General features: G+C 39.1%; 1 protein-coding gene across 3 annotated transcripts in view; it reads right to left on the bottom strand.

Moving 5' to 3' along the window:
• Positions 1–1,111: 1,111 nt before the first annotated feature.
• evlb (Enah/Vasp-like b) overlaps positions 1,112–13,520 on the bottom strand; it is a 60,338-nt gene continuing 47,929 nt past the window's right edge. For 2 of the 3 annotated variants that reach the window (XM_074615716.1, XM_074615714.1), the window contains exons 4-13: positions 11,122–11,188; positions 7,041–7,108; positions 6,643–6,890; positions 6,149–6,264; positions 5,903–5,942; positions 5,474–5,525; positions 4,459–4,516; positions 4,304–4,364; positions 4,055–4,112; positions 1,112–2,133 (exon numbers count right to left, since the gene is read on the bottom strand). In XM_074615716.1, the coding sequence (XP_074471817.1) occupies positions 2,096–2,133; positions 4,055–4,112; positions 4,304–4,364; positions 4,459–4,516; positions 5,474–5,525; positions 5,903–5,942; positions 6,149–6,264; positions 6,643–6,890; positions 7,041–7,108; positions 11,122–11,188 (806 nt within the window). In that variant the 3' untranslated portion in view covers positions 1,112–2,095. The remainder of the gene's footprint in view (positions 2,134–4,054; positions 4,113–4,303; positions 4,365–4,458; positions 4,517–5,473; positions 5,526–5,902; positions 5,943–6,148; positions 6,265–6,642; positions 6,891–7,040; positions 7,109–11,121; positions 11,189–13,520) is intronic. The other variant, XM_074615715.1, reaches the window with a different exon arrangement.

The following is a 13,520-nucleotide window of genomic DNA, read 5'->3' as shown; positions in this document are numbered from 1 at the left end:
TATGTTTAGTTATTAGTACATTTTATTATCCTTGTGTTTTTAAATGTGTTATGTTTTTATTGTAAAGAACGTTGTAACTGTGTTCTGAAAGGTCCTATATAAATAAAATAAAAAATATTATAAAAATTAGAGCTATAACTATTATTAAACCTCACTTGTTGTCTGATTTGTTTAAATTAATCAGATAAAACTTTGGTCTATAAAATGCCCAGAATAGTAAATGTCCATTGCAAGTGACCAGATCCCAGATTTTTGTAATAAAAGTTGATTATTCAACTTGAATGGGATGAAATGGGTAAAGCAAGCTTTGCATATGCAGCAAAATTTGGTCTACTTAAATAATGGTTTTATTGATTGATTGATATTATTTTTATTGGTTAGTCTTAACTGATTTTTTTTGATTTTTTTGATAGTCCGGCTCAACTGGAAACCTACACTTGTTTTTAAACAAAAGAGTTTATTAGTATTTTCATCTTTTATTATCAGTACTGAGAGATCTGAGAGATCATCTTGCTGCATCAGATTAAGGCTAAGGTTTTATTCAACCTGCCAAATAATGTATTTACACAGAAAGCTGTGGAAGCTATTCCTAGCTTTCTATTTTTAGTGTGTATTTAAGTGAGAATTTTTATCTTTCTACCTTCATGTCTCAACCAGTTGTATCCAGTACATGGAAGCAATACAGTATTTAGGTAGCTACTGTAATATGGAAAAGGAAACACTCAAAACTCTATAGTTGGATCTATGAATTGGTGTTATAATTAATTCAATTTATAACAAACACTTTCATGAACACCCAGTAATAAACTAATACATAAAAACTGCACTGTATTAATTGATTATCTGGGTTTATCTTTTTAATGTATTTGCAGGGCACTTTAACAGCATCCTACACTGTGTGCCTTGAATAACACAATAAGGTTGCACAGAAACAGCTCAGATGTTTCACACTTCTCTGTGCTGCACCAGCTGTAATTTATGGCACCTATTCAATAAGCACATGTTTTTGTGTTGGAAAAAAGAAATTGGAGTCAGACAAAAGCACCAGACGGGCATCGAAATAGCCCCCAAACAAACACAAAAGGAAAGAGACGGCCTCATTTATCCAAGACATTGTTCACAGTTTTATTTGAATTCATTTTAAACTTAGTGCGTTTCTTTTTTTGTTGTTGTTGTCGAACCAGGAAGCACTTTGTCATAAAAGGAGAGAATAAAACGAACAATACTTCACCATATCCTTGCAGCCGATAAACATTTTTATTAACAACATGATCACAAATACTCTGGTGTATTATTTATTTATTTTTTTTGTTTATAAGATTGCAATATCCAAAGAAGTTTATTCCACCCTCGGGTTCAGGTCGGAGCCTGTATTTTTCGGCCGTGGTTCCACACATAGCTGTGTTGGCGAAAAGGATAAAAAACCTTTTAAAAAAATGTTCCAGGTTAGATGATGTGAATTTTTTTTTTGGGATGTGCTTGAAACTAAAACAAATTAAAACAAACAATATAAAATACAAAAGGCTGACATAAAATGGTGTGCAATTATAATTATCAACATTATCATTACTATCATATTCTCATGATCATTTCCTCATTATTACCATTGTACTCACTACACTACTACTACTCATATCAACATGACATTGACAATCATAAAAAATGCTAGTAATAATAATAAAAATGATAGTAATAATAATGAAAATGATAGTAATAATAATAATAATTATAAAAAGTTTGTGGAGAAAAAAAAGCAAAACAAATAAAATCATATTTATTTTATCCATTTTCCTTCAGGCCGAGGACAGAGGGGCGAACTGGGCAAACAAACAGAAACAGAACGTGAGGAAATCAGAGGAATCAGTGCGAGGGTGAGTGTGCCCCATTCACGTCCAAACAAACAAACCAAATGTTACACAGACATGTCTGAGGTGTTGCAGCGACGTTGCTTCAACAGCTGAACAGGATGAGTAGATGTCACAGTTTGGGCCTCCGTTCCAGACTTCTCCTCCTCCTCCTCCTCAGGTCCACAGCCGCTGCTGCAGGGGCAATGGTTCAAAAAGGTGGTTCATGTCGGGGGAGTGGCTCTGAAAGATTATGTCGTGCTAATTCGACTGAGTTCATGTCTAATGGCTGTAAGCAAAGGAGAGGAAACATAGGAACAACGTTAGGTTGACGATACCCTGTTAACAACCCTCATAACCCAATCCTCTGTCTCCATTGTCCTCAGTGGGGAACTGATGAGTTAAAGGGGCACTCCACTGATTTTACATACTGTCATCATGAGCAGTACTACACATCCTGCGAAAACACTATAAAGTAAAGTATAAAGTATAAAGTTTAGCTCTGGAGGGGGATTTCCAATTTCCGAAGTTTAAAAAAAATAACCCTAATTATGTCATAGTGATGTCATCAGGGTTTTCTGGAAAAGAGTGGTGCAGGTATGAGTCCTAAAACCCAAAAATGAGTTAGCATTTTAGCACTTCTGGTTCCCTCGTCTGGTAGTTAATGGGTTTTTTGAATGGGTTTTTGGTTAGATGCCTGAAATAAGGTCAGTGGTTAACACAAGTTTACGAGATTTTAACATTTTGTTCTATGATATAAAATATGTCAGAAAATATCCCACTCGTGAATTTTGAAGCTTTTACCTGTCTTAAAAAAGGCGATTGCTAACAAGTGGCGAAATGAGACTACTAGACGTCATCCCACCGACTTGTTCACTTTTACAGCCTCGTTGTGTATACTCGCACTCATGCGACCGTGGAGTAGTTTGTTTATAGCCTGAATGGTAGCTTTTTATTTCTGCCGATTGCATTTACGCTTCAAAAATCATAAAAGTGGTGTTCACATGTGAAGATTATCTTGATGAACAAAACGTGTAAGTATCATAAACGTTTGTTTGCCACAGAGTTTATTTTCTGCAATAATCCAAAACCCAATGGAAAATCCAATTGGCTTTTTGTCAAGGGAACCAGGGCGATGCTAATTTCCGAAAACACTATCCCTTCAGCACTCTATTGGGCTTGAGGCTTAAAAATATAACAGAAAGCCTGTGTTACAAACTTGGGGTTTGAAAGGCAGGGAGGGTCCAGTGAAAGACGATATCCAACTGCATTATGGAGAATATAGGATCTGGTGTTTCTGAAGCTCGATCCACAAAAGAGGCTAAAAAGTCGTTATATCTCGGCCTCTGCTGCGCCAATTATTTTTCTTTCTTTCTTTCTTTCCTTCTTTCTTTCTTTCTCCTGTGCCCCAGAATATCACTAATTTATGGAGTGCCCCATTAAAGAAAACACTAAGAACATGGTGCAACTGCGTGAGCAGATGTGTCACGAATAATGAACAAAGAAAAAAAGTGAAATTAATGCATTACTTTTTCGAATGTAATGCAAATGACCCTCTCAATGATATGGATGACGATGGAGTTGTTTATTTTTGCATATTCTAACTATTGACTAACAATGTAATTACACAAAGTATTCACATTTGTATTCCTCTTTTCATGCAAGTTATTACATTACGAGTCAACATTATTATTAGGCCTGCACCAGCTCTCAAAATATGGTACATGTCTTCATTTTTAGCTTTTGTCATTTTATCCGCTAATTTGTGTTACAGTCAGTATAATGTAATATTTAGTCCAATATCAAAATTATTTTGTAATTTTTTTTGTCAGAATTGTTTGTTCACAATGTGATAAACATTCTTGAAATGTGAGTTGTTGAACACATTTTTTACTAGTAATAATAATATTGACAAACAATGTAATAACCCAAATTATTCACAATGTTTTTATCTGTGTAAGGTAATTCATTAGCTATCCATGTTTTGTTTTGTTTTTTAAATGCTGCTTGAGTGTATAAAGTTTCCATGTTCAGGTTTCTGGGACTCTAGTGCAACCTAGTGGTCACAACTCTATATAACTACTCAACTCCCATCGTCCCACTGGTTAGATTTCCAATTAAATATTCATTTACATAAATTAGGAGAGACATTGTTCCTAAATGTTGATTGATTACCCCTTTTTAGTGTTTCAAGAGAAAATTAAACATACCATCGATGATTTCATCCTTCACTTTGTGCAATTCACGAAACACCTCTTCCAAGATTTCCTAATGAAGCACAAACAAATAAATAAACAACATTTCTTTTATTCACTGGAGAAATCTTTGAACACAGGAAGCAAATGTTTACAGCGAAAAGCAGAATCCAAATTAACTTTTGGAAAACAACATGATTTTTGGACAATTGAGAGGTCAGATTTTGAGTAAGTGTGCAATTTGTTAGTGTGTTTTTTCTTTACCTGTTTCATTCTATCGAGGTCTAACGAGTCTGAGTCGATGCTGCCCCCCGCGGGCCGTACCCTACATGATAAAAAAGAAATCTGTCAGATTCACTGCTGTTGTTCTGCTTCACAGACTCATCCATCCAATGAGCTGTGCTGCTTCCTGCTCTCACCTTGAAACCATCGACCGGTCTGCAGAGTTAGCTCGGTCCCACGGCTTCTTTGCACCATCTAGACGACAGGGAAGAGGTTAGACGGAACTGCTATACTGACATTTCCACATAGTCGATAGGACATATACGTCTCTGTATGTTGTCTAGTCTGTCAGGCTTTCACAGGAATAATTGCACATCAGTTTAAGGACTTTCATTGCATCTAGAGCAAGGTTATAATAGTTTTGAATTTTCTATTAGTTTTTATTTTATTTTAATTTTGACTTCAATTTCTAGTTTTAGTTTAGCTTCAGGTTTTCAGAAAGTTTAGCTTTTTATATATATTTAGTTTTAGTTGTTTTTTGTTTGGGCCAGCTATAAAGTCCCAGAAGTATGTAGCTACTAATACATACAGAATAAATAGTTGAGAACTGTATAGGAATGGTGCTAATGTTTAATGTTTAATCTTCACGCCACTTAAGTGTCCGACGTGAAGCAATTGTGACATAGCACCATCTCCTGGAAGGTCAAGTCTGTTCAATTTCTGTGGTTCGATATCAAGTGAGTTGATTTTTTTGGTAGTGGTATATTATAGTTAAACAAAAAAACTAAAACTGAAATTAATTTATATTCATTTTTATCAGTTTTTACCCAGACAATATAGTTTTAGTTTAGCTTTAGTTTTTCTTAAAAGATAGTTTTTTTTTATTTAGTTTCAGTTTACTAACAATATTTTTCACTTCCTTTTTTGTTTTAGTTTCAGTTTTCATTTTAATTTACTATAATAACCCTGATCTAGAGGCATCATAACCACCATCCTCTGTGTACAGTGTGTACTTGTTCCTCAACAAGTAGATATAGATACAGATTGCTGTAAAACATAGAAAAGCCTCTTTCTTCCGCTGTCAATCAGATGTGTTTGTCTGTGTCTGCTGTATGTTTATTTTTCCATATGTGTGACTGTCTCTGAGACTATAAGAGATGCTCAAACCATAGAAAGTACACAAAACATTTTGTGTAACATAGTTTTTCCCACCTGAGGCATTCTGTCCACCTCGGGTACTGGGTGACGGAAAATTTGGATCATCCTACAGGAAGACACAAGGATTAATGAGCATCACTACCTCCACTATCACCCTCATCATCATCATCATCATCATCATCATCATCATCATCATCATCATCATCATCATCATCATCATCATCAACATCATCAACATCATCAACATGGACACTGCCGTTTGAGGCGTGATGCTTTTATTAATCCCACCAGAACAAAACAGGTTTCTTTCACCTCATTGCTTTGTTTTCATCACAATGCAATTAATGCAAATAAAGATACATCAAAAATGATCAAATGATCATTATCATGCTCATCTAATGAATGTCCTAATTATCTTTGTAAATCACAGAGCGAACACCAGACTTCATGAATTGCAAACATGACTGTTTTCTATTCACTCACATTTTGGCTGTCATCTGGCCTCTCTGATGCTGCTTTTCTTCTGGGGGGAAAGAAGAAGCCTCAAGTAAGAACAAAGCATTTCATCCAGTGTCAATAGTTTTAATGAGTGCAATAATAATAATGATAATCACTAATGAATCCTGAACCACACATTGATTGAAGGCTTTAGTGACCAATTACATCTAATGTGGCTGCGGGATGTCGATACAAAATGGTTTTGTGGCTTTCTCAACTTATTGCTCTGACCTTCGTGCCAACAGGGCGTTCATCTCCTCCATCAGTCCTCCTCCGCTTCCTCCGCTTGATCGGTTGGCATCGTTTTTGGTGGCGCCTGAAGAGCTTGAAGAGCTGTCGTCTTGGGGCTGGAGAGAGGAGAGGAGAGGAGAGGAGAGGAGAGGAGAGGAGAGGAGAGGAGAGGAGAGGAGAGGAGAGGAGAGGAGAGGAGAGGAGAAGAGAGGGAGAGGAGAGGAGAGGAGAGGAGAGGAGAGGAGAGGAGAGGAGAGGAGAGGAGAGGAGAGATGAGAAGAGAAGAGGAGAGGAGAGGAGAGGAGAGGAGAGGAGAGGAGAGGAGAGGAGAGGAGAGGAGAGGAGAGGAGTAAAGTCCAAAGTTACTCTCTGATGTGTACAAAAAGTAAACTTTTCACGTATGTAATTCAGGTTTGTTGGGATGAATCCAGTTACATCCTGCCTGACTTGAAGAAGTTTGACATCAAAGTCACAAAGATAAGCTGGAGTCTCACTCTTTGAACACGGCGCAGTTTGGCTCCGGCGATCATGGCGGCGAGACCCGTCTGGGCGGGGGGTTCATCCGCGAGACTCCCTCCACACATGGGAAGTGGTGGTGGGAGAGGAGGTGGCGGTGCCCCTGCTGAAGGCGGTGGAGGCCCCGGTGGTGGTGGAGGTGGAGGAGGGCCACCCATGTTCATTGGAGGAGGTATTACTGGGGGAGCCACAGAGAGCACAGCAGGGTGGCCTTGGAAAGGAGAACCTGGAGGGGAAGACAGACATGTGAAAATGGAGAAGACTCAATCTGTCTATATGTACCTGCACTTATTACTGTTTGAGTATCTGAGTTCAAATGCACTTGATAATGGAAACATATTTTAGTGTAAACGATACAAATCTTTAATGTGAGTACCTGAGTTGGACGTCCGTCGCTCCCGCTCCATGTGTGCCTGCATTTGCTGCTGCTGCTCCATCATCTGCCTAAAGGGGACATGTAGGTCACAAATGTTTTGTCTTATCTGTCATTTTACTATCCTACAGGAATAGCGCAGTCAACCATGTCACTGCAGCAGCCAGAGAAAAGTCCTCCTGCCTTGAAGCTGCAATAGGAAACTTCAAACATCAGCAGGTCCAAATAAAAGTGACAAGTGACACCTAAAAAGGCTTCAAACGGGAGCAATTACTGCAGGGTCTATTGTGCACAAGCTGAGACCAGCTAACACTAAATATAGTCAGGATAAAGGTTTCACAAATACTATTTTCCTGTTCTTTTTTTCCCTTTCTTTTTACAGATAGGAGAAAAATAACATCCTTCTTCTTAAGTCTCCATCAGTGTCTGTGCTCTCATGTTCTCTCTGCTTTGAATCACTTCAGAACATATCAGATGAATTCATTTAATTCCAGTACTCACTATCATTACTTTCTCAAACTGTTTTTGAAGGGAAATTAGTTAAAGTGGCATTAACTGATTTTTTGGGGCCACAAAACATTCACATATTATCACCTTATAAAGTTGATATGGCTAACATGTTGGCAAACAGTTGCCTATTCACACATCGAGCAGCAACATTAGCATTATAGTCTTGCTTGTCCAATATTCACTCTCCTTTTATAGCTCTGGTTTGGAATATCTGGCTCATTAGAGGCTAAATGCTGATGTATTCACTGGCTTGTTGCTAACTTTATCTGTCTGTTGTTTGGCGCTAGGCAGGTGCAGTACAGTGGATTTTATCAGAGCTTTTTCTTGCTGAAACAGCAGCTGGAAACGAGGTTGATGAAAGAGGTGAGACTGAACCACAACATTAAAGTTGCATGTTGTAAAAGCAAATGCTACGTAGATCTGAGGGGAACTGCAGAGTCAGGTTCTCTGTGGGTTCGTCATTATGAGTAATCCCCTTCACAATCCACATCAGCGAAAGAAGGTACAAAAGAAGACGACAGCGACCGGAGTAATTATGACAAGAGCAAAAGCTTAAGTGAGGCAATGCACACAGGGCATGTGAGAGGGGTGGTGGATGGAGGACTTTCACCCAGGAGACCAAGGTTCACATCCCATGTGAAATCAACAATGTCATTTTAAGCTAAAATATGATGTTTTTGTGTTTCTGTTGCCTAAACCTACAGTTGTTTTGTTTATGTTCAAAACACCACGTTTCATCCAGTTTTACAACGTGTTAGAACATGTTTTTAAGTTTTGCTTTCACTATTAGTTTAGCAGGTCCCTACCAGCCTACACATTGGGACAGATGTGTGTTGATAACGCCTATTCAACAGCCTGATAACAGTCAGATCGGGTGCTAAAGTTGCTACTAAAGTTGCTGCTTTTTAAGAGCAACTTCAGTATTTCCACGACTCCACTATTTTGAAAAATGAAAAACTGCATCTAAACTCTGGCAGATGGGATGACTTTCTTTGTTGCTGTCGTCATGCTGAAGGCAGCTTTGATTTGAGTAGCTTGTAGACTTTACATGACTTCATCTACTTGTCTACACAGTTCAAATAACGACTTGGCATCGCTGCACAGTTTTCCCTACAGCATGAAGTAAACGTCCTTCCCGTTGTCTGTCCAAGGCCACATCACTGTCTCTCTTCATCGCCGTCCATCTCCACTGTCCACCTCACATCTTCCCTTACATCTCTGCCTTTGATGTGAGAAGCATATGTATGTCACGACTCAGGAGAGAGAGAAAAGAGACAGCTCGCTGAGAGGAGGTGGAATTTTCCAGCTGTGCGTTGGAGAGGAAAAGTGCTGAGGCAGCAACCTCCACGATGTGACGGCAGCGCACGCTGTGGGAGCAGAGAGCTGCTGAGCGATGCCGCCCTGCTACCGCCGGAGAGAGCTCGGCCAAATTAATTTGCGTCCCCTGACACACATACACAAACCTGAAACCCACACGCATAAGCACACAATCTCCCCTCCCAATCACAGACGTAATCCTTTGTGCCAGAGGTTCAGTTTAGCAGACATGGGATCAGAGAGAGCCGTAACTCCCATCATATTTGTTCTCTTAAACCTTGGCATTTGGATGAACCAATAGGCAGAGCTGAAATAGGTTTAAAAACAGCAACAAAGACCTTGTTGTGCCTGAGTCTGTCTCTGAGGGGGAGAGAGGAATCGTAGCCACAGTGGAAGAAATGCAGGCCGTTTACAGTAGTAAGCCGTGGAAATTGCCTCAAGCATCATTTCCAATACTACTCAGCCATTATTTTGGATTATTCAATCTGCCAGTATGATTCAGAAAAAACAACGTTTTGTGTTTTAGCTTTTTTTTAAGTCTTCATCTGACTATTACCCATGCAATTTAGTGCTGTGAGGCAGTCAGACGGTATTAGAGAGGGATGAAAGAGAATAGAAATTAAAGTCATTAATGGCAGTTGTCTGGGTATCTCAGTTGCTAGAGTTCATTCTCATTCTGTGCGACAGGTTGTCAGACACACAGGGCTGCACTCACTGTATAATCCTAACCACTATACTCGTCTGACCTGAGTTCACCTAAAGTTCATCCACTGGTTTGGAGATAATTCGGTTAAATGTTCTGAACAAGCCATCCTACCTGCACTAATATACAACAAGTCTCACCGGTGAACATTTTGGAAGCAAGCAGTGAATGTCACATCTGGTGGGAAGCTATAAATATAGCTGAGGAGCTTTTATCTCTTTCAAAAAGCCTTTCTTTAGGAGTGTCACCATGCAGTTGAGACTCCTCTCTTTAAATAAGAGAGGAGTCTCAACCAGCTTCTTGTTATGGGTGATGGGATCCTGCAAGAAAACACAATTTTATGCCACAGTTTTTCACATGAGAGATTTTCTGTATTTGTGTTTTTTTTCTGGGCTCTTCTCGCTGGTTTGAAATGAGCGCGGCTTCGTTAAAAGTTTGTGAATTCTGTCCAATCAGAGTTTACACCATTTGAATCAGAATCTGATGACAGTTGTGGAGTTGTTTGTGTATGTGGTCGGTCAATCAAATCTGACCAAATCAAACTGAAGCATGTTAGCTTAATAAATAATCACTACGAACATTTTTCAATAAACTTTGATGCTGAACATCATGTTGCTGAGTTAGCCCATATTTAAAGGTGCTATAGTCAATATTTTCATATTAAAAGCCTTCCGGCAATATATTTTGTCAAACTGTTGTTTTTGTCATGAGTACTTTCACACAGAACGAGAACAGCGAAAAAGTGTTGTCATTTTTGAGGTTGATTTTTCTGAGCTCTCGCACCGCGAATAAAGGCATCATCCAATCACGTTGTGTGGAACTGACATTCAATACATACTATATAGTGTACAAAAACACGGCGGCTCCATAGTCCAAACCAAGACGGCAAACCTTATTACTCCTTTCAACCTTGACAAAGGCAGTGCATACCAGATCCACTCCTTCCGTTCTTACCTTTCACAATAAAAGCCCTAGACATATGCACTGCATACATGTTTACCAGAGGCAAATTCACTCAGAGCACTTAACTAAAAGGAAACTAAAATAGCTTACAGTAGGCTTTATAACAATTTACCTCGGACGGACGCTATAGTTCAATAGGATCCTAGTAGTTGGTCCTCTGCCTGCGCAAATCTATTCAAACCTTTTATTGAAACATTTTTGCAACTGTTGCGAATTTGCATCACTGCCGGTAAGGAATAGTTTTGATGTGAAATATTCGTAGCCTTCTGCCCAGCACCGAATGGGCAGAAGGGTAAAGTTAGTGACTAGCTGGTGAACATAGCGAGCATTTATCTGCTAAAAAGTCAGATATTTCCTTCAGGAGATGGTGGAGACCAAAAACAGAGCTAAAAGGAGAGCCACATGGACAAAAACACAACTTCAAATGAATGCTGATTTTTCTCTGTATCGGCTGGTTGTGTAAATTAGCAACGGTTTGCTAACAAGTTCACCATATCAGTGTTGTATTAATAGCTGTCCAAAAGTTTTTAGGCGCTTTACACTTTGTTTTTAAACCATTTCACTGTTACGTTTTCAGTTAAGAAATTTTACCTGGCTCTCTGAACTTCTAGCTCATCTGAAGTTGGTCCATTCTGGACTTGGCGCTGGACAGCTGGACCTAAAGACACAAATGAAAGCAGGGAGAGAGAGAGAGAGAGAGAGGAAGAAGAAACACAGATAAAGTGAAGTTGACCTTAATAATCCATTACGAGCAGTGTAATGTTAATTGGAATTAGTGCCAGTCAAGACAATTAACCACCAAATGACAGGGAATTAAACAGCAGCTGATCATTATGTCCTCTTTCTTCTGTAATGAGTAATGTGCAATGAAAAGCATATTAATCCCTCACTCTAGGTAAATGAACATTAATTGATTAATCCACTTGTGCAGTGGAGGCAAGCAGAACATAATACAAAATGTGTGTGCACATAAGGGAGAGCTGCTTGGACCTGCTGTCACACTGTGTTTACTCTTGTTACAGACGATGCTCTATTACATGATGATACATGATGCTCCCTTTAATTGTAAATGCTGTCTGAGGACAACAATCCATCTAAAACACACACAGAAGTCAGCCTTGAGTGTTATTCTGTGATGAAATGCAATGTGCTGGTGGGTTAAGTGTTATGGAAAGTAAAACCAGAGCGATGTCTGGAGTGTGTTTGAGCTGCTCTCGCCAAGCAGAACGTCCTAAATTGGGAACAGAGGACATTCTGTTGTCTGTGGTTGTCGAGTCCTTGGCAACACACTGCAGCTTCTGTAACATCTGCTCTTTGGGGTCAAAGTTCAATGACAAAGAATTGTGAACATTTTTGATAATACTACAACAACTAAAAATATGGATCATCCCTCCTTGTTCTATCAAAATCAGCCTTGTATTAAAAAATGTGAAGTCAGTTTATTGATGTAAAGAAATCACAGGAGAGGAGGCTCAATATCAAACACTGGTGACTCCCTCTAGTATCTTGCTTATGATGTGATTCCAGCTACAAGGCACTTGGATGTAATCCGTTTAACACCACAAGTGAGATCTGCAGATGGAGAGCCAGATAGGGAATGTAATTAATAAGATAAGATGAGGGACAAAAGGGACATCAACTCAGGGATTACAATCAAATCAGAGTGAATCATCAGTTTTCAATGAAACTTTTCTCATCACTGAACTCCTCTGGGACATTATTAATCTTCATTGTTCCTCCTGAGAACAACTTGGATCAGAATTTACGTTCACATTTGTGGTTTGGCACCGGTCTCTTTTTTAAAATTGAGAAATGGGATGAAGTGTTTTTAAAGTTATGGGGACAAAGGAGCAGGGCAAGGACTTTTATTTTGTTGATTGATGTTTGCTTTGCTGTCAAACGCTAATGGAAAGATGTTGATGTGTACAAAACAAAAACAATTAGTGTCCTCCATTTGGGTCGCTTCCAAAGACCCTGACCTCTTCTGTCTGATGAGAGGTGTCCCTTACATAACAGTTTTGCAGCTCTACACAGTCAGGCCCTTTTCAGGGTCAATAACCTCTAACGATACGCTCCTCTCCACTGCTCACATCTCTAATGGAAGTGACTCTCTGGCAAGCTGATGGTGCTGATGGCCGCTATTGATCAAGTAACGGAAACCCCAAAATAACACAGGACGACAAAAGACCTGACTCACGCCTACTATCAGGTACCTCATCCCACACACACACGCACACCAACACACTAACAAATTACAAATTAGGGCTGCAAATACTGTAATGATTATCTGATTAATCTATAGATTCATTCATGTCTTTATTTTTTCATATCCACTACAATGGAGATTTGGACCTGAAGTTCCAGTGAAACGGAAGTTAAAGCGTCTTTAGCAAAAATAGAAAATCAAATATCGCAATATTTTTTTACCAAATACCTTGATATCGATATTGCGATGATATTGCAGGGTTGACCATTGGTATTTACATAGTTACACGATGAGATAAGTGGGTAAAGGCGAATAATAGAACAGATAGAACAGTATGGTGAGTTCGGAAAATGACATCACTTTACTGTAATGAAGCCTTTTAAACCAGGAAAAGACAACACTTAAGTTAAGGTCACACATTAAATTAACATTCACCTCCCGTTCACTTCCATCCTATGCAAGCAAAGGGTCACATAAACATTTGCTTCCGGTTGCAAAGCAAATTCGCATCCTCACATTTGCGTGTAGTCCAACTTTGGTGAACCTTCTGGCGAATATTACCTCAGTGGTCAGATGGTCTCACGCCTGCATTTGCGCATGTGTGACCGTGCCATCATGCCATATTACGATATTCAAAATCTAAGACAAAATCTAGTCTCATAACACGATAGATATGATATTGATATACTGTCCAGCCTAACTGCGAGTATTCCCCAGTAAAACGGAATATTTGAATGGTGTACAGCTACCAGAGGGATTGAAATCAAATCCTTCGCATTTGATT

This window comes from Sebastes fasciatus, chromosome 18 (genome assembly GCF_043250625.1).
Source record: "Sebastes fasciatus isolate fSebFas1 chromosome 18, fSebFas1.pri, whole genome shotgun sequence".
NCBI classification, from domain to species: domain Eukaryota; kingdom Metazoa; phylum Chordata; class Actinopteri; order Perciformes; family Sebastidae; genus Sebastes; species Sebastes fasciatus.
Note: the sequence above shows the minus strand (reverse complement) of the source record. Positions and strands in the feature narration are given on the sequence as shown.